At 51.4% G+C, this 20142-nt stretch overlaps 1 protein-coding gene across 21 annotated transcripts in view; it reads left to right on the top strand.

The window, feature by feature from the left end:
- Positions 1 to 2270: 2270 nt before the first annotated feature.
- DYSF (dysferlin) overlaps positions 2271 to 20142 on the top strand; it is a 201772-nt gene continuing 183900 nt past the window's right edge. For 6 of the 21 annotated variants that reach the window (XM_074341295.1, XM_074341300.1, XM_074341298.1 and 3 more), the window contains exon 1: positions 13534 to 13773. In XM_074341295.1, coding sequence (XP_074197396.1) covers positions 13683 to 13773 — 91 coding nt within the window. In that variant the 5' untranslated portion in view covers positions 13534 to 13682. Of the gene's footprint in view, positions 2858 to 13532; positions 13774 to 20142 lie in introns of those variants that run through there. The other 15 variants (XM_010963696.3, XM_010963701.3, XM_010963700.3 and 12 more) reach the window with 7 other exon arrangements.

Below are 20142 nucleotides of genomic sequence, written 5' to 3' on the forward strand. Positions count from 1 at the left end.
CACCAGCCAAGTACTCCGTCCAAGTCAAAGGTTTTTTTCCCTCCAGCAACACATCATGGCCAAGTTTAGCAGCAAGAAACTTGATCTGCTCCACCTGCCTTGCAGAACAGCCTTCCCACTTCCCACTTCCTCCCAGCATTACTTTGTTCCATCCCCGCTTTCACCACCCTGGGCCAAGTCACCATCAAGTGACCCTCTGCTGTAGCTGCTAACTGGCCTCTTCATCTCCACTCCGGCCCCTTGCACCCCATTCTCCAAAAAGCGGCCAGAGGGAGGCGCTGAAGAGTAAACCAGATCCTGTCCCTCCGAGGGACTTGGCGGGTCTCAGGCAGCTCCCCACAGGCCTGGGTGGTTCTCTTCAGCCTCATGTATCCTCCAGCCCTCTCTCCCCAAGCTTGCACTCCAGTAAGGATGTTCTTTCTTCCCTCTCTCTTCCCAGGACCTTGACCCAGAACATTTCCTTCCTTCTCTCTAGAGCCCTCTTGTCCTCTGCCCCAACCTCAGTCTTGCCCAGTGAACGCCTAATTGGCCTTCAGATCTCATCTCAAAGAGCTCTCACTGTCCCTGGACTGGATGAGGGCTCCCTGCTATCTGCTCTCATGCACCACCATTTTCTGTCCTTTATCACACCTACTGCAGTGACGGAAGATTGGCTTAAATCTTTGGAAAGTGTCAGTTTCACCACTGAAGAGGAAACTCCTTGAGGTCAAGGACTCAGTTTTCTCAGGCTGCCATAACAATACACCACAGACTGGGTGACTTAAGTGACAGAAATGTACTTCCTCACAGTTCTGGAGGCTAGAAGTCCGAGATCCATGTGTCGCTCAGCAGGTCCGGTTTCTTCTGAGGCCTTTCTCTGTGGCATGTGGATGGCCGCCTTCTCGCGGTGTCCTTACACGGTCTTTCCTCTGTGTGCTTGCATCCCTGGGGGTCCCTCGGTGCACCCAACTTTCCTCTTCTCAGAAAACCTGTCAGGTTGCATTGGATTACAGCCCACTCCAACAGTCTCATTTTGACTTAATCACCTCTTTTAAAGGCCCTGTCTCCAAATACAGTCACATTCTTAACTGGGGTTAGTGCTCCAATGTACAGATTTGAGGAGAACACAAGTCAGCCCATAGCAGGGACCATGTCGCTTCTGGTCACCATTGTGTCCCCATCACCCAGGACTGTGCTTGGCATGTTGTAAGACTCCATACATACATGTGGACTGAATGATGAAATTTAAGCCCCCTCATTTTTCTCTCCACCCAACCACATATTGTGCTAGAGGCAAAGGAAAGAGGAGGCACTGACTGCAGCAGGAGGACCATAAGTGACCACAGGGAATGTCTGCTCTTCTGATCCTAAAATCCCAGACCTTTGGGGGAGTGTTGCTCCCTCCTGGTACCTTCCTATGGGGCAAAGCCAGCCCCTTGTCAGTGGCTGACTCTTCCTGCCCTGGGAGAGTGTGCTACCCCCTTGGGCTGCTGGCGGAGGAGGAGTTTTGCTGACAGCTGCACACTTACACTCATCCAAGTGGCCCACTTTAGAAGGTGAGTCACCCAACTGCTAGGAGCAGGTCCACATAGCTCCCGGAAAGCAGTTTAGCAACAGGTACTAGGGCCAAAAAAAGGCATGTTCTGGGCCCTGATAATTCCAAAGCTGGGAATCTCATTTGAGGAACATGCAGAGGGGCTCAAGGGGGGTTTATATCCCAGTTTTTACATAAAAAATAATTTCTTACTACTCCGCTGGTAAGAAAATGGGAAGAGCCTAAATGTGCAGCAATAGGAGAAAGTTTTGTGAATTTAATATATTCATATGATAGAAAAGTATGTAGCTATTGAAAAAAAACTTCATAAAGATTTTTAATGATGCAAAAAAATGTGACATGAAAAAGCAGGGCACAGAAAAATGCAGACATTCTGATCTAAGGTGTACAATAAATACTGTAATTTACATACATATACGCATGCGATTTACAGGAAAAAGCCTGGCTTGGTAAATATTCTAATGTTAATACTGTATTTCTCAGACTCGGCGATTTCTTTTATGCTTCAGTGCTAAAAGTAGCATGTGTTGTTTTTACATGCAGACGAAGGGTACAAAGTTTTTAAGGCAGCCGGCGCTGCCGTTCAATGAAATTCCTTAGCTCGGGTCTTCCCTCGGGAAAGTGTCGGTCTTGCGCCTGCTCCCCAGCGCGTCCCTGGGGCAGTCCGACTGGCTCCGAGGAGAGTGCTGGAATCCTCGCGGCGGGAGGAGGCGACGGGCTTGGCGTCGCGCACGGCTGGAGGTGGGAGGTCGGGGGAGGGACCAAGCCTTCCCCCGTTCAGGAGTGAGATCTGGACTGCGCCGGGCGCCGGGAGCCCAGATCCAGTCCCCGGCCACCGCGACCGCCGCCCAGTCCGCTGTTCCACCGCCAGGTGCAAAATGCCGTGTCATTGGGAGAGTCTGCGGTCGGAGCATTGAATTACAGCTCAGCCGAGCCCGGGTAGGGCGGCGGGGGTGGAGGATGAGCAGAAGCCCCTGTTCTCCTCGGAGCGCCCGCTGAAAAGCGGACTAAGCGCAGCTGGGGCGGGGAACGAGCGGAGCCCACTGGAGCAGCCCGGGACTGGCCTGTTCCTCTTCCAAGAGCCGCGGCTCTGAGCCAGGAGCCAGTGATCCGAGCTGGCCCCCCTCCGCTAGCCCTCTACAGTGAGGGGACCCACGAGCTGCGCCTCGGCCCTGTCCGACCTTCCCCAGCCCTCTCCGCGCCCTGCGCGCACGGGGCCCTGACTCGCGCCAGTCATGCTGAGGGTCTTCATCCTCTATGCCGAGAACGTGCACACCCCGGACTCCGACATCAGCGATGCCTACTGCTCCGCGGTGTTTGCAGGTAGGAGGGGCCAGCGATCCCCCCGGAAGAGGAGGGTGGGATCGGGGAGGGGACGCCGCGGCTCTCCACCCTGGAGAGCACCGGGATGTGAGAGACGACTCCTCGCCCAGGCCAGATCGCTTTTGAGTGTTGCAAAGGCACACATCCTCGGGGAGAGGCGACCCAGAGGGAAACTGAGGCAAACAGGGAGAGGGGCCTGGCTTCTCTGGGGCCTGGAAGCTGAGCCCGGGTTAGGGCTAAGGGGGGTCCGGAAGGCAAGGTCAGCATCTCTCCTGAGCTCTCTGGATCTCTTAAAAGAGGCCTTTCCACGCTGTGGGCTGCAAAGCGTTGTACCGCAGGGCTCCCCTCCTCTCCCCGGAAGGCTGGTCCCGGGCCTATTTATAATCCAGCTCTCTTCCCCCGCCTGGGCCTGGCGGCTCTCCTCGGCCTTTGCTCTGTATCACAGGCTGGACTGGCAGGCAGGCAGCCGCTGGAGGCAGAGGCACCGCCCACCTGTCCAAGGATCCTACCCTTGTTCTGGGCACAGGATGGGAGAATTTTAGCCTGTTAGGGGCTACCCACATGCTAAATTGGTTGGAGTATCTCTGTGCACAGATTGAGGCTTCCTTGAGCAGGGGGCACCTGCTCTATCAGATTGGGACCTCCTGCAAGAAGGTCTTTTCTTGTTTTAACTGGGCTTCTCCTCCAGGAGGTGAGGGCTGGGCTCTGTCTAGTTATCTGGGACCCTTTCAGGGTTGAGTCAGAGCTGGGATCTACACAGCCGGGTCTGTGGGTTTGGAGCCATGATGGGAGAGAAGGACCATAGGGCAAGAGAGTGAAAACCCATCTGTACACCCACCCTGTGGGTTCACACTCAGCCTCTATCACCTGTCACTCCCTTTCTCCCCCGGAGATCTGGCTACATCCCAGGGCTCCAGAAATCATTTTATTGGCTGGTCCCTGGGCATCCAGCAGACATTCCCTTTAAGTTTTGTGAGCTCCTGGACTGACCTGTTCCCAGATGCCCATGTGCACATATGCTCCCAGACATATGCATACCGGAAGCGCAGGCGACACCTGCAAGTTCCAAGAAGTAGAGGCTCAGAGAATGCAGGCATGTGTCCACAACAGCACACACAGATGTGTCATATCAGGTGCGTGCGCACACACACGTTCCTGAGTGTGTGATCTGGGGTTTCTCAAGAAGGAGTCACTGAATGGATGGGTGGCTTGGAAGGCCGTGTGCACCGAGGGTGGGGGTGTGGAGTGGGAGGTGACACTCCAGCTCTGTTTGTTTCCTATCACATTGCTTTGACCTGTTCTGAACCAGTTTCCCACAGTTGCCTCAGGAAATGAGCTTTGTCAAGGTGTTTCCAGGGGGAGAAGGAGGGCACCCGTGGGGGACTTCCACACTTCCTCGGCATCCTCTGAGCAGCCCAGCCAGTGGTTCACCTGCACAGCTGGGACTAGCAGGCTGGCTGAGGGCCCTGGGCTTCGAGTTGCGGAACTCCAGGGAGCACCGCTCACTCAGTACATCCCCCCTCCCCGCACCCCCCTCTCCCTGCTGAGGGCAGGGAGGATACCTTTGCCGCCAGAGGGAAGACAGGCACCCTGTGCTCTCAGCAGCGGCCTCCTGCCCCTCCCCCAGCACAGGTTCCCCTCTGAGGGCTGAGCAGGCTCTGTGAACCCCACCCCAGAGCTGCCCAGGGTACAAATGGAAGGCCAGAAAGGCCGCCTTGGGGCCCCTGCCTCTGTTCTCAGGAGTCTTGTCTGCTCTGGCGTCCACTCAGCCTGAACCAGATTTTCCTCCATCTTCTCTGAGCGCATCTCCCACCTCCCAACCCCCCCCCACCTCTTCCACACACACACACACACACACACACACACACACACACACACACACACTTGCTTCAGACTTCATGGTCCCCCTACCCCTTACACCACCCCCAGCCCTGGTCAGGCTCAGAATCCTGTAAGAGAAAGGAAAGGATGAACAATGAATGGGGAAGCACTTTCTAACCCACAGGAAGCACCGCTGGTGGGGCTCCTTTCCTGTCGTTACTTCAGCCCCCAGGGCTGTCTGTGGAGCATCTGGAGTCCTGCCCCTCTGCCTGTGATCTGGCTCCTCTGGGGGGGCTCCTCCGTCCCTGGGGAGAAATGAACCCCTACTCGCAGTCATCACAGTCACTGCCAGGCAGTCATGGGGAGCGCAGTCCCTCCCTCCCCGAGCCCTGGCCACGGTCCGCCTGCTGCGTTGTCCATGTCCAAATTTGGCCTCCCTGCAGCATATAGGCCTGCTCGGCCTCCTTCTCCCGGCCAGAGCCAGACTGGTGAATGATTACACCGAAGGCTCTGGTCTCAGGGCAACACTACTCAGAGCATAACACCCTTCTGGAAAGCCTTCCCTCACCAGCTGGCCCATAATGGGGCCCATAAAGCCCCTCCTTTGGCTACCTGATTATAATATCCATACAACACCTCAAGGCTCCTCCATGCATGCATAAATTCATTTCCTGCTCACAGCAGCTTTGTGAGGTCAAGGGGCAGGGATATTATCCCCTTTTACAGATGAGTGGATAGGCCCAGAGAAGTGCAGGGGCCTGGCCAAGGTCACCCAATGACCAAATCACCCCCCACCTCACCCGCATCATCAGTGCCCTCTGCTGTTCTCAGCGTCCGGGCTCATGAACGAGAAAGTGCTTTAGATAGCATACCTTGTGCTGCCCACACGCGGGACAGCCTGGGCCTGAGCCGGCATGCGGGGAGGGCTGTGTGTGGGGTACCCAGCACGGGCTGAGTCAAAGTGGGGGGCGTGCAAGGCCGTGGGGAGCGCAGAGTACGACAAGTGACCAAAAGATCGAGGATTCCGATTCTGAAAATGCGTATTCATGACAAGGAGAGAGAATGGTCATTCATGAAGCACAAATAATGTAAGGTTTTCAGATGCTGTTTCCTTAAAACCCCTCAACACTCCAATGAGACAGATTTAACTGATCTATACTTATTAGGTGCAAGGCACTGTTCTTAATAGAACTTACTTCCTAGGACCTCTGTCATGTTCAAGTTATAATTTATACCAGGCACTTATATAGACGCTTAATGCTCCTAGCAACCATATATGGTAGCAAATATCACCCCTACTCTACAGGCGAGAAAACTGTACCACAAAGAGGTCATATGCTGGAATTAGCAGAGTTTGGATCCAAGCCCACACAGTCTGGCTCCAGACCCCCATCTTTAACTGCTCCACCACCTCCCTCTGGTCTCAGCTCTGATTTACAAGGGACAAGCAGTAAAAAGGGGAGGGGCAGGAGTAGACCCAGGCCTGCCTCATGCCCCAGAGCCCAGTCTCAGGCTGCAGTGGCCCCCTCACCTCCCGCCTTATGTCACGCGTTGCCCCTGCTGCCACTCGCTCCCTTTCTCCCTCGGGCCCAGACATCCTCACTCTCACTCTCTGGTCTGGAGGATGCTTTCTGATCTCAGAAGGGTTTCTGCCCTTCCGCATCACCGTCTCTGCATCTCCTGGGATCAATCAGTCACCAGGCAGCCCAGGATGCTCCCTCTGGGTGGTACCCTTATGCCAGGCCATCTCAAGGCCTCTGGCAGGGCTGTGGTGGCTGCTCCAGATCTGCTAAGCTGAGACCATGGTCCTGGGTCACAGGGCACTGAGGTGGGCAGCCTACAGTGGGTGTGGCAGCACCCAGGGGCCTCCAGAAAGGGGGCATGGGCCCCAACCTTAGCCAGTCGAGTGGGGTTGAAGGGCTCAGGAGTGCAGATAGCGGCAGCCTTGGTCACATTGCAGTGGGATGAGAGCATCAAACAAGAGGGAGAGAAGGATGGAAGCTGAGGGTATTGGCTCTGGACCCAGACTGCCTGGGATCCCACTTCCCAGCTGTGTGTCTTTGTGCAACTTACTTAACCCCTCTGTGTCTCAGTTTCCTCATCTGTAAAGTGTTGATAATAGTAGGATCTGCTTTGGAGGGATGGTTCTGAAGAGTAGTGTTTCGAATAGTGCCTGGCACTCAATCCATGTTAACTATTTTTACTGTTATTAGATATGATAATACATATATTTATTATACTTAGTATAGTAAACATGTATTGTAAATTTACTAAGAAATCACCGCACACATCCCAAAAGCCTTTCACTATCTTTTTTGTCTGGTCTGTCCTACTACCAGCTCTGTTTGTCCATCTACTCTCCTACCAGACTGGGCACAGTGAGCCGAGTGGCTGAGTCCCCCAAGGGACCCTGGTCCTGCCTCCTCTGGCTGCCCCTCCAGGAGCAGTCCCTTCTGAGCCCGAGGCATCTGTCCACTTGCCTGATGGCTGGCTGTGGCCCTGACCAGCGTGCTAGATCTTTCTTGAAATTAGTACCCTTCTGGTGACTCTCCGAGCCCACAAACCTTCTCAGTCCTTCTCCCCAGGCCAAAGTCTCTTTGTTTCTCTACTCAGTGCACGCTAGTCTCTTTCTAGTTTGGGTCATTAGACTGAACTGTTAACAGGAAGAGCGCTAGCATCCACTGGGTCCCGACTGTGCACCAGGCGCGCTGTGGGAAGCACTAGGGTTTGGCCGAGTCCTCCTAACACCTCTGTGAAGCATCATTCTCTTGATTTCATAGAAGTGGAAATAGACACTGAAGGGTCAAGTCCCAAGCCTCGGGACACATGGCTAGAAACTTGTGGACTGGGATGGATGCCTGGGGCCATCTGATTGTTCCTGAGACAGGGCACTTCTTCCCGGGCAGTCACGTGTTCACGGCCGTAGCCAGGATCCCTCCTGCCTGCGCAGTCCACACCCCTACAGCCCTGGTGGACACGCAGGTGCCTCTCCCGTCCTGCCCGCTCAGATTGGGGTACCTGCAGGGCAGATGCTTCAAAGAACGTGAGGGGCGAGGGCAGGAAGATGCATTGGATCACCCATGCTCTTGGAAGCTTCTGGACCTTGGCAAATATGCCCTGAAGGAATCCTGTAAACTCCCACGCAGAGTGTTCATCTCAAGGCTGTTCCTATTGGAAGCAGAGGGGCAAGGTTTGTTTGCTTCCTGGGCACCCCATGTCAGACCTCAGGGACGTGGCCCTGGGTGTTAGGACACTGAGCCAGAGGAGACCAGTGGGCCCAACTCCAACAGCAAGAAGGGGCCCTACTGGAAGTACCCCTACCTTGACTTCCTTGACTACTTTCCTTGATTAGCAGGGGGGTAAGACCCCAAGGAGATGACAGAAGAGGACAGAGGCCACAAACTCACAAGTGTGGGAGCCTGGGAGGTGGTGTAACTAAAAATGAGGTTAGAGGAGGAAATACATGCATGTTGGGTGCGTGGTGGCAAGGAGGGTGAGCGGACAGGGCACACTTCCAGCCACAGGGGCCAAATAATCAGTGTTAGGCAGAAAATTCGTGTGCTCCTGTGCCAGCTTCTCTGATTTTTCTTTTTAAAATGTTTTTAAAGTTTTTATTTATTTTAATTTTTAATACAATTTTTAAAGGTTACTTTCCATTTATCGTTATTACAAAATCTTAGCTATATTCCTCGTGTTGTGCAATACATCCTTGAGCCTATGTTACACCCAATAGTTTGTGCCTCCCACTTCTCCATCCCTATGTTGCCCCTCCCCTTTGGTAACCGCTAGTTTGTTCTCTGTATCTGCAAGTCTGCTTCTTTTTCTTTTAAATTAAAAAAGTTTTTTTTTTTATTGAAGTATAGTCAGTTTATAATGTTGTGTCAGTTTCTGGTATACAGCATAATGTTTCAGTCATACATATACATACGTATATTCCTTTTCATATTCTTTTTCATTATAGGTTACTACAAGATAGTGAATATAGTTCCCTGTGCTCTACAGTAGATACTTGTTGTTTATCTGTTTTATACATAGTTGTTAGTATCTGCAAATCTCAAACTCTCAGTTTATCCCTTCCTACCCTCTACCCCCTACCCCCATGAGCCATGAGTTTGTTTTATATGTCTATGAGTCTGTTTCTGTTTTGTAAAGTTCATTTGTGTCTTTTTAAAATTCTGCATCTAAGTGATATCATATGGTATTTTTATTTCTCTTTCTGGCTTACTTCACTTAGAATGACAATCTCCAGTTCCATCCATTTTACTGAAAATGGCATGATTTTATTCTTTTTTTATGGCTGAGTAGTATTCCATTGTACCATATCTTCTTTATCCAGTCATCTATCAATGGACACTTAGATTTTTTCCATATTTAGCAATTGTAAATAATGCTGCTATGAGCATTGGGGTGCATGTATCTTTTTGAATTAGTGTTTTTGTTTTTCTCCGTTACATACCCAGGAATGGAATTGCTGGATCATATGGTAGTTCTATTTTTAGTTTTTTGAGAAACCTCCATGCCGTTTTCCCACAGTGGCTGCACCAATTTACATTCTCACCAACAGGGTACGAGGGTTCCCTTTCCACCACATCCTCACCAACATTTGTTATTTGTGTTCTTTTTGATGTTGGCCATTCTGACAGGTGTGAGGTGATATCTCATTGTGTTCTCTGATTTTTCAAGAAATGCTATAAGTCCAGATCTGTATGAAAAATCTCCTTATGTTTAATTAAGGCACAATTTTTGTTATAAAATATCGTGTTTGTCAAAGACCACAGGTAATAGGCTGGCTGTTTCCCGGGGACACCAGTGGCAGCATCTGATGCCCAGTGTTTTGTTTAATCTTGGAGACCTTGGTCCTGGACTCTCTAGAGAACAGGCAGCCAGTCTCCTCTGACTGGGATGATCAGTCAGCACCATCCATGACTACACCCATGGGCAACGTAGGAGAGCTTCCGTTCCTCCCTCCTTTTCCTCTTTCCAGCCCTGAAAAGGCACTGCAGTTAACATGAAGTTGTGACTAAAAACTGGGCTTGCTATGCAAACTCAGCTTCAAAACAGGTCCCCTCACCATGCTGCGAGCTGACTTCTGCTCCTAAGCTGGCCCTACCACCTTCACAGTGGGGCTGGAGTAGTCTGGGCTGCCAAGGAGCTGCCTTTACCTGTGGCCTTAGGTGAGATGCAGACCTGGCTGCTGGTTAGCGAGCCCTAACTGATGGTGGAGGACACAAAAGTCTCTCTCACTCACCTAATGACTGATGTGTAAGTAGTCCTGGCTAGTGAAGTTCTGACCCACAAGGCTGTCCCGGACCCCATATCCTTCTGTCTTGTTGCTCTGCTATCCCCCGGGGTCCCTTTGACAATATGGTTGGTGCAGTGGACACTGTAATTGGCTGCCCAGTGTCCCACCCCATGAAGAGGCTAAGCCAGTGGTTCTCAAAGAGGATAGTACTGCCCCCTAGGGGGGATTTTGGATATGATGATTTGGGATATGTTTTCACTGAAGCCTGGACAGGACACAGCTGGCAGGTTCACATACCCCGTCTGCTCACATTTCATTGGTCATCACTTGGTTTCCTGGTCAGGTCAAGCTGTGAGGGGGTTCTGGGAAATGTAGTCCATGTGGGTGGCCATAGACCATACGTATGGAAGGAAGGGAGAATGTCTTTGAAGGGGACAATGTAAGGTCTCAGCACGCTGTCCACAAGAGCTGCATTCCTGAGGCAAGCCCCCTTGGGAGAAAGCCCCCTTGAGTACTGGGCTCCAGGATGACATCTCCAAGGGAACAGTCAGCCATCCAATCAGGGAGAAGTGAACAGTAGCCAGGCTGGGAAGTGGGAGGCTTTGGGAAGTGTCCAGGGCTTAGGCCATCAGCTGCTGCGTTTGTTTCTGGTTTACAGAGCAGCTGTGTGGAGACTCTGTTCCTTGGACAACAGCCAAGTGTTTGTAAAAGTCCCTTGGAATATTCCTCTGGAAATATGAGATATGCCCTTACCGATTTCCTGTGCCACCTCTGACTGATTAGAGCAGGACTTGGGGGCAGGGTGTGGTGTGCTGGGGGGAAAGGAGCACAAGCAGGAATCATCTTGATTGTTAAAAAAAAAAAAAAATCCCAACTCATCATATCCAAAATTCCCCCTAGGGGGCAGTACTGTCATCTTTGAGAACCACTGGCTTAGCCTCCTCGCGCTGGGTGGAAGGGACACTGGGGAGCCAAGTACAAAATATACCACAGTAACCCCAGGCTAGCCCTTACGATGCACTGGGAACACCTGGCTGCCTGAGGCGGACTTGGTCTCTCCCCTCATTGGCCAGCTCCACAGTCTAGCTAGACATCAAAGCAGTAATCACACAAATAGTTACTGCTTACGATTGGGACGAGTGCTAAGGAGAAGGGCTGCTATGCAGTTTGCCAGAGGACCCAACCTAGGTCAGGTGGTCAGAGGCTCCCCAGGGAAATAATGTTTAAGCTGAGGTCTGAACGATGAGTTGGGGTGGCTCTTTAAGAAAGGGGGAAGACAGGTGCAGGCGGAGGTGACAGCAGAGCTCCGAGTTTGGAGGGAGTTTGGAGGGATCTCAGCATGTTACGGAAACTGAGAAGCCACTGGAGCAGGAGCTCAGAGCGTTGGGGGAGGGGCGGAGTAGCCTTACCCTGTAGGCAGAGGTAAGGGAGCTGGGCTTTATCCCAACAGTAAGGGAGGCCTTGGAGGGATCTTATGAGGGGAGTGACCTGATTACGTTTGTTTTAAGATCACCTGGCTCCAGTGTGGATAATGGACCAGAGAGGACCAGCTAAGAGGCAGCCCAGGCAGGAGAGGGTGGTGTAAATGCCTCAGTGGAGGCATTTGGATGCTGTGGCCACATAGATAGTACCATGTGTACTGTAGTCCTACCTCCAAAAGGTTTGAATAATAAACAGCCTTAAAGTGATCTTCATTCCTGATACAAGTCCTCTTGGGAGGAAGCTCCATTGAGTATTAGGCCCCAGTGTGATCCAGAGACACGATCCAGCGACCTGCAGGTCTCTGGGCATGTATAGTGTGCAGTCATCCAGGACCCAGGCAGACTCCATTTTTCTCACTGGTTTACCATCCTTGGTGTCTGCTACATCTTAGAGCTGGCGGGCAATTGGATCTACATGCTTCCCTATTCTCAAGAAGCAGAAGAGGGGTTGGGCTTGTCTATTCATGGAGTATGTTATCCCTCCAGGAGAACAACTCAGGACATATGCCCATCGCTAGACCAACAGCTACTGCCAGGAGATGGGCTCAGATAGTCAGGATCTGGAGCTAGGGATGGGGGTAGCACTCGAATAGTTGGGTTCCACTGAGAGAGAGGAAGGTGGTTTGGATGTCAGAGAGAATGCAAGTGTCCTCCTCATTATGAGGGTGAGTGGTAGAGTCAGGAGGAAGAGGGCACAAGCCAGCTAGAGAAGGTGCAGCCTTTATAAAGTTGGGGAGAGGACAGCCTCAGACTTGTCACAGAGTGGGAGAGAGCAGGTAGGACCTAGTGCCCAACTGCTCAGCTGGTCTTAGTCAGGAGTACACATGATTCGTTCACAATAGCAAGAGAGAAAGCAAAAGATTTGGGCGCAGAAACTTGCGGGTTAGGCCGGGAGCATGAGGAAGTTCTCTACTCAGAACATAGGAAGCAAACTCAGCAATGGGGTGTTGCAGGTTTGGGGAGAGAAAAGTATGAAAAAGTTGTGTAGGAGAGAGGGAGACCGAAGGGACTGGAGATGCAGTGTGGCTGCCTGGCGGCAGTCAGGTGGTGACTAAAGGTGAGGCGGGCAGGTTAGCTGTGTTATTCTCCAACACCTTTAGTGCTTTGAGTGCAGAGAAGGAGGCGGCAGAATTGAATTTCACCCAGTTATGGTTTAGCCACATAAAAATGTGGGATCTTCAAAAAAAAAAAAAAGTGAGAGAGAGGGGAAAGGGAGTTGAGATTTTGTGCAGCAGAATGATGATCACTGAATTTAGGCTGAGTGAGGAAGCTAGTGAGGACGGGAGGTGGGAGGACAGTGCCCGTAGGGGTGTAAGGGATGAGAAGCCAAGACCCCTGTGGCCAAGAAGTTCACATCAGTTGGAAAGGAACCAGACGTAACATGGGAAATGCGTGTTAAGGGCAGTCACCGCTCGAGGCTGACGCTGTAAGCAATTCCCCCCACAGTAGGGGCGAGGGGACTGAGACTGCTGTTCGGGATGTTGCTGGGGACCGAATGGGCAGGAGGTGGATCCCTGGGCTCCAGGGGACGCCAGATAATTAATTTGGACTCCAGAGGCTATGGACCCCGGACTGCTCTGGAGAAGGCTGGGGGGCGGCTCGCGAGCCCTCGAGTCGGAGTCTCTCGGGCCGCCCGGGCCCCGAGGGCGGGTGAGGGGCAGGCGGGCCGAGGCGAGCGGCGCGGGGGCCGGGGGCTCAGGGCTCAGGGCGCAGCGCCCACTCTGCTGCTCCGCCCGCCCCTCCTTCAGCGCTTGCCGTTTCCCGCGGACGCCCTCCGGTCCCTGCAGCCGGGGCTGCCCGCTCCTCCGGCCTTCGCACGCAGTCGCCCCGTGCCTTCGGCGCGCCGGCCTGGGCGCAGCGGGCAGGAGAGCAGCGGACGCCAGGTCGGCACTGGCGCGCACCGGGCCCGGGCGCGCTGGCCGGGCGGGGAGCCGGGACGCTGCGGGCTCCCGCGAGCGGGCCGGCGGGGGCCCTGTCCCAACTGCGCAGCCGAGCCGTGCGCCCCGCGTCAGCCGCGCTCCCATTCCCGGCGGGGGCGGAGACCCGCGGAGGGGGGCCCCCGCCGGCGCCCGTCTGACCCCTGCCCCGCCCCGCCCGCCGCGGGCAGGGCGGATCCGGGCCGGGGCCGAGGGGAGGGTCCGCCCAGCGGGTGTCCGGTGTCCTCTCCGCGGCCTCTCCCAGGCGTCGGGACTTCTCCGCGGAGGCGCAGCGAAGGCGACAGCTCCCCTTTGGCGCGGCTGCCGCGGAGCCCGGCGCTTGCTGGGTGGGGGCCGGCCGAACCATGCTGAGCTGCCAGCTGGTGAGGGCCAGCAACCTCCCCAGTGTGAAGAGGGACCGGCGTAGCGACCCGGTCGCCAGCCTGACTTTCCGAGGTGAGAGCCCCGTGGCCGCCGCGCCCCTGCGCCCTGCGGCCGCGCCACGGACTCTGCGCGCGCTCCGCCGGGTCTGCCGCCCCGGCTCCGGCACTAACGAGTCCAGGCCACAGTTTCTTCTTTGGTCAGCGTGCACAGAAATCTCAGAGAAATCTCAGCCGTGTCTTCTGTAGAGGGGGTGAGGAAGATGAAACCTAGCACACATCCCACAGTGGCCTGAAATTTTGGTAAACTCAAAGTGCCATAATATGTCAACAGTTACCACTTTTCTAAAACCGATACCCAGAGGGAATAACTTGTAAGCCCACAGCGGGCAGTTGGTACGGTTGGAAGATGGGTACAGAAGAGAGAGGAATCAGGATTGCTTAAAAAGTGGGTGGAGACCGTGTGCTTTGAAAGTTGTGTCTTGATTTCATTCATTCATTCTCTCATCTTCCTTCAACATTGGCTGTATTGAATCCGCCTTGTGGCCTTGTCTCAGTTGGGAGGAAAAGGGACAGAATAGGATGGTTATGGTCTTATACAGCGAATTTTGAGAGTTCTGGAAATTTTGTTTTTAAATGCAAAGAGCTTAAGTGCCTGCACGTGGTGCTTAGACAAGAGAGGGTCTCCCTGAGGCAACAAAGAACTCACACCCCGCCCCCTTCTCACCAGGCACCCTTCGTTCCCACTTCACGGCAGACATTCCCACGGGAGGAGGTGTCTCAGGAGGGGAAAGGGAAGAGGAAGGACCTGTCAAAATTAAGAGAAGGAACAATGGCTGTGAGTCAGGACCTCAGTTCTGCAAAGAAAGATAATTAAGGAGAGGAGAGAGGGTTTTTCCTCTCACCAGGAGGCATATCCTGTGCTTTTGTGGAATTAAAAATTATATGCAGCACAAAAGATGGTCAAACGTAGAGGGACAAGTGGCTGGTTTTTCAGTCAGTTTGAAAATGGTGGGAGCACCCTGGGGGTTCCTTAGCTTTGACTCATGACCTCCATCTGCTCCCCAAGCACCCCAAAATGATAATAACCATACATGAAAGATACAGAATGGCAAAATGAGAACCAACTGTTGATTTTATTCTTTGTTACGGGGCAATTCACTTTTTATTACTTTTTTGAAAAGTGTGAGTCAAAACATGTTAGAAAACTTGGCTATTTTCATTAATTGGTGATAGTCTGAGTGCCTACTATGACATGCTGCTTCAGGACAAGGTCCCTAGCTCTTCCCTGTCCACTGGAGTCTGCCTGAGCCGTTCCTGTATAGAAATTACGGAGCCACCACTGGCTGGAAAAGAAGTTCCTGAATGACCCTGAGCCCAGGGCCCTACATCACTCTAAGTCTTTTGGATGCTTTGGACTTCTTGGGTCTGTTCACTACTCTCTTTCCCTGGTTTTCTAACAGTTTTGTGATAGCAACTAATCTCCTTGTCCTCGATAAGGAAATGGAAAACTGGGGAAGTTCAATGATGTGTCCAAGTCAAGGGTCATGGCAGGGAGCCCTTGGAGTGGGCAGTGCTGTTGAGTCCAAATCTCTTGAAGTCCCTCTTGGCTGTTGCCCTGGCCCAGGTACCCCAGGCACGTGCAGCTACTGTCCTCTCCCCATCTCTGCATTCCCCACGTTTTACGATGCTCACGATTTATTTGCACTGATAAGCCCCAGTAAAACTGAAATATAATGGTATGTACCATCTCCAACTGTTCAAAGTCTATTTGTCTTTCAAAGCCTGGCTGCAATGCCACCTTCTCCAGGAAGGCACCCAGGATTCCCCTGGCTGTCATTAGTCTCTCCTCTCTGGATGCACAGCCCCCTGTTAGGGCTGCTACTGCACTTACCCTAGCCAGTCTGTGCTCAGTACTCCGCTCCATAGGTAGGATCCCATTACTCTGTGAAGGCAGCAACCTGTCCTATTGATCAGGATGCCCGGGGCTGAACACAAATAGGCAGTGCCCTGTCGTGTGCGCCCTTTCTGGCCCAGCCTCTTGCCATCCTCCAGATGTGCCTGGGAATCTCAACAGTCTGGGGCAGTGGTCCTCATGTTTTACTGTGCCTGGGAATCCTCTGGAGAGTGTGCTTCAAAGACAGATTCCTGGGTCCCATCCATAGAGGTTCTGATGCAGCAAGTCTAAGTGATCTAAGTATCAACACTTAACACATACCGGAAGCAGGCCATTTCGGAACCACATCTTGATAGAAATTGATGTGAAATGTGATGAAAAGTGAAATTAAAATATGACCCACCTGCCCAACCCCGCCACCATGGAGGTCTCATGCTGGAGTCTGGGGCTGAGTTGATGCTTAGGGGACCCGGCTGTTAGAATCAGACCTAGAATTTACAGATCATCTAGGCTGGGGTACCCAATGCCGGCTGCACATCAGAATCGCGTGGGGAGCTCTTCAAAAGACCTCTGCCAACGTCCCTATCCCTCCTCTCTTGAAGCTAAGAGGGGCCCAGAAACGTTTAGGTATTTCTAAAAAAATCTCCAAATGTTTTGGAAGCGCAGTCAGGGGTGGGAAGCCTTGACGGAGTCCGTCACAGCACAGAGGGGACCCGGCTGCTCGTAGAGAAGCCGCCCCGTGGCGTGCTGGGCTCCCACCCGCGGCCCGGGGTGCCTGGGACTGGCCCGCCCGGCTTGCTGCACAGTTGTTCCTGGCATTCCAGGCTCGGGTGTAATTTCAGGACCTACCTCCCAAAATAGACTATGAGCTCTGGGAGGCTGGACTCCGAGGGTGCTTTTTTGGTTTCCCTCCCTCAGGGCTTCAGAGGCTATTAATGAATCCGTATCATCCCTTTGTTCTTGTATTAATTAGTTAGTTAATGAAAACTACCATGAATACCTGGCCGTGGTAGGTATTTTTGGCTGATCATCTGGGCGAATGAGAAGCTTCATTTCCAATGGCGTTTAGTGATCTGCACCTCTCTTCTGCCCTGCCCATGTTCCACGCTAATGTTATTATTTATGCCCCTTCCTTCACTGTAACAAGTATTTATTGAGCACCTATTAGGTGCCGGGTGCTGTTCGAGGCACTGGGGATGCATCCAAGCACAAAACCGGACCTCTGTTCCCTTGGAGCTCAAACATCTTATTTCCTTGAAGGTCAGATCTCCTGTGCCCCAACTTGGTAGCTTTCTACCCTGCTTCCCCCAGGCCCACCAGCCAGGTCTGAAGAGTCATTATTTTCCCTTCCCTTCCTCTCCTCCCGTCAGGTCCTCTGTCCCTCCTTGTGTCACTGCAGTCGCCTCCTCTCCCTTTCTGCCTCCACCTCTCTTCATTCTCCTGGGAGTCTCTGGACTTTGGGCAGGAGCCTGGGGGATTTTATAGAACCATATGAAGACCGAAACACCCCTGAGGGGCCCACGTGGCTCACCTGTGTGGGGAAGGTGGGCTGCAGGGCCACTGGACTACCTCAGTCTGGCTTTTTGAATATTAAAAATGACTTTAAAGTATTGAAAATAACCTTTAGTTTTCTTTTTGTGAATATAATAGGTACTCAATGTAAAAAAGGGTGTACTACTGAAAGGCATGAGGCAAAAGTGAAAAATGCCCCTCCATCCTGATACTTTGAATTAACTTGTTAATGATTTGATATATTTCCTTCAAAGTTTTTTTTCTCTTTTTAAAAAAAACAATTTTAGATGTGAAATTTAGCACCCAAGTAAGTACGTAAAATAGAACTGTATGCTTTAATGCAGTGGTTCTCAATTAGGGGATGTTTAGCTCCTCGGGGGACATTTGGCAATGTCTGGAGATATTTTGGGATTGTCACCACTGGATGGGGGGACAAGATCATATTGGCACCTACTGTGGGTAGAGGCTGGGGATTCTGCTAAACATCCTGTGGTGCACAGGACAGCCCCACAAAACACAAAACAAAGACTTATCCAGCCCCAGATATTAATAGTGCCAAGGCTGAGAAATCCTGCTTTAATGAAAAAATTATGAAAGGAATACATACATATATTACCCATGTCAAAGAATTGAACCTTACCGGTCCCAGACACTTGCCTTCCTCTCTAGAGATTAATCGCATCCAAATATCTTTTTGCAAGTGTTTGCATACTTACTTTTTCACTCAATAATAAATCAGGGGCATTTTTGTATGTCAGTAAATATGCTTCTACACACCTTTTAAAATGTCTGCATTATATTTGATTATATGGATGCACCATAAATCAGTTAAGCAACCCCCTATTGATGAATATTTATATTGTCTCAAATTATTAATATTTGTATCCAATGCTTAAATTATACTGTCACTATGAGAAATATCCTGCTGACTAAATTTTTGCCCACGTATCTAATTATTTCCTTTGGGTAAATACTGGAAGTGGCATTGCTGTGTCAGAGGTTATAGTATATTTAAGGCTTTGCCGCATTTCCCAAATTACTCTCCTGACAATCTGTACCAAATTTGCCTTCCCATTAGCTGAGTATGGGGGCTTATTTTCTTATAATTCTGTTAACACAGAGCATTATCATACAAATTTTAAACAATTTCTTAGGTCTAAGTAGTATTTGTGATGTTTCAATGTTATCAACTATTCACATTTATTTCTTACTGAATTGCTTTTTAATTTGCTCAGTTTTGCAGAGAAGAGATGTTTGTCTTTTTCTTTATTAGTTGTGAGTACTCTTTATATATTAAGGACTCTTTATATATTAATATTTTGTCATAGGGTTTCAAATATCTTCCCCAGTTCTAATTGGCCTTTTGAGTTTAAGGACTACCCTTCTCAGAGGGCATTCCACCACAGCCAGTATACCCATTCACCATCATTCCTTCCTGGCTACTTGTTTCTTAGAAAGTGTGGTTTCAGTTAAGTTTAGAAAGATGGAGATCGGGGTGGGAGTTCTTGAGGGTGAAAAGACTAGGGCTCTGTTAGGGAGGGCAGGGTGACAGCTGCCCAGTCTTGGGGTGTAGAGGCTTGAGTCAGGGCACAGCTGGTGGGGAAACTAGCAGAGTTCTCAGAGTCTACCTACTCTTTTTGTTAGGGGGTATCTTTGCCAAGAAGTAGAGCAGACCTTCCTTCAGCAGAAGCCAGAGCTACCTGTCTTCTGTTCAGTTTCTAGCTCCTTTTGGTTTTCTGCTGGTAACTTTGAATTTCTATCGCTGTGCTTGTCCGATGGGTATTCTAATGAGGTGTGGCTCTCAGAGTGCCCAGCCCAGAGCAAGTCCTCAATAATTATTTGTGGACTAAAGGAGAGGCTGCATAGAGGCTGCCTGCAGGGTCTGAAGATGCCCTGCTGCTCTGGCATTTCCTGTTCCCTGCTTCGTGGGCAGAAACGTCTCTCTCTGGGAGTTCCAGATGCCCCATCTCTTCTTTTCTGCTCCCTCTCCAGGTGAGGCACCACTAGCCACCGGTGCATCCTTGTTAAGATCTGAGATGTGCTCTGCCCCTCCCCTGTCCCCACCCAGACACTGGTCAGTAGACCCCAGTCCCACTGCCTGTGTCCTCACCATCTCCCACGTTGACTTTAAAAAAATTGTGTTAAAATACACATAATGTAAAATTTACCATCTCAACCATTTTTAAATGTACCGTTCAGTGGTATCAATTACATTCACATTGTTACAAAACCATCACCACCATCTCTATCCAGAACTCTTTCATCTTCCCCAGCTAAAATCTATATCCATTAAATAATAACACCCCATTTCCTCCTCCCCAAGTCCCCGGTAATTGGCTTATTTCATTTAGTGTACTGTCTCCAGGGTTCATCCATGTGGTAGCATGTGGCAGAATTTCCTTCTTTTGTAAGGCTGAATAATATTCCCTTGTACGCATATCCCACGTTCTGTTTATCCGTTCATGTCAGTGGACATTTGGGCCTTGGTGCCTTTGAGATGCAATGGGAAATGCGTCAGTATTTCTCAGCCTTTCTGTAAACTTTGGACAGGCATTAGAAACGGGAGCAGGTTACAGACTGTGATGTGAACCCTCAGTGAAAACTCTTGCTTTGGCGTTTTTCTTCTCTATGATCCTACCAGCCCCAAATATTCCATTGTCATCAGTGTTACAGAAACAAGCGTTCTGTCTGCTTCCCAGATGTACTGTGACCTGATCATTGTGTTGAGGGGAGGCAGTCTGTCCTATCATGACTATGCTGGTTCTGCCAGAGATTGGGGTGCTCCTTTCCACACTGTAACTCCTGTGCATATTTAGAGGGGCTTGCAAGCATCCTGGGCCCTTTGAAAGGGGCCTGTCCCCATGAGATGGGCCTGAGGCCAAGATTGCAGGGGAGACAGCTGCTGGCAGGTCAGCCTCACCAGGCGCTGAGCAGAGGGCAGTGATGTGGCTCTTTGTGTGAGGTCGTGCCCACGTGTGACGATGCTCAGGTGTCAGATGTGTGGGGCTCCAGTGGAGACTGCTCAATCTGGTGACC

The sequence above is a fragment of the Camelus bactrianus genome, chromosome 15 (genome assembly GCF_048773025.1).
Source record: "Camelus bactrianus isolate YW-2024 breed Bactrian camel chromosome 15, ASM4877302v1, whole genome shotgun sequence".
NCBI lineage: Eukaryota > Metazoa > Chordata > Mammalia > Artiodactyla > Camelidae > Camelus > Camelus bactrianus.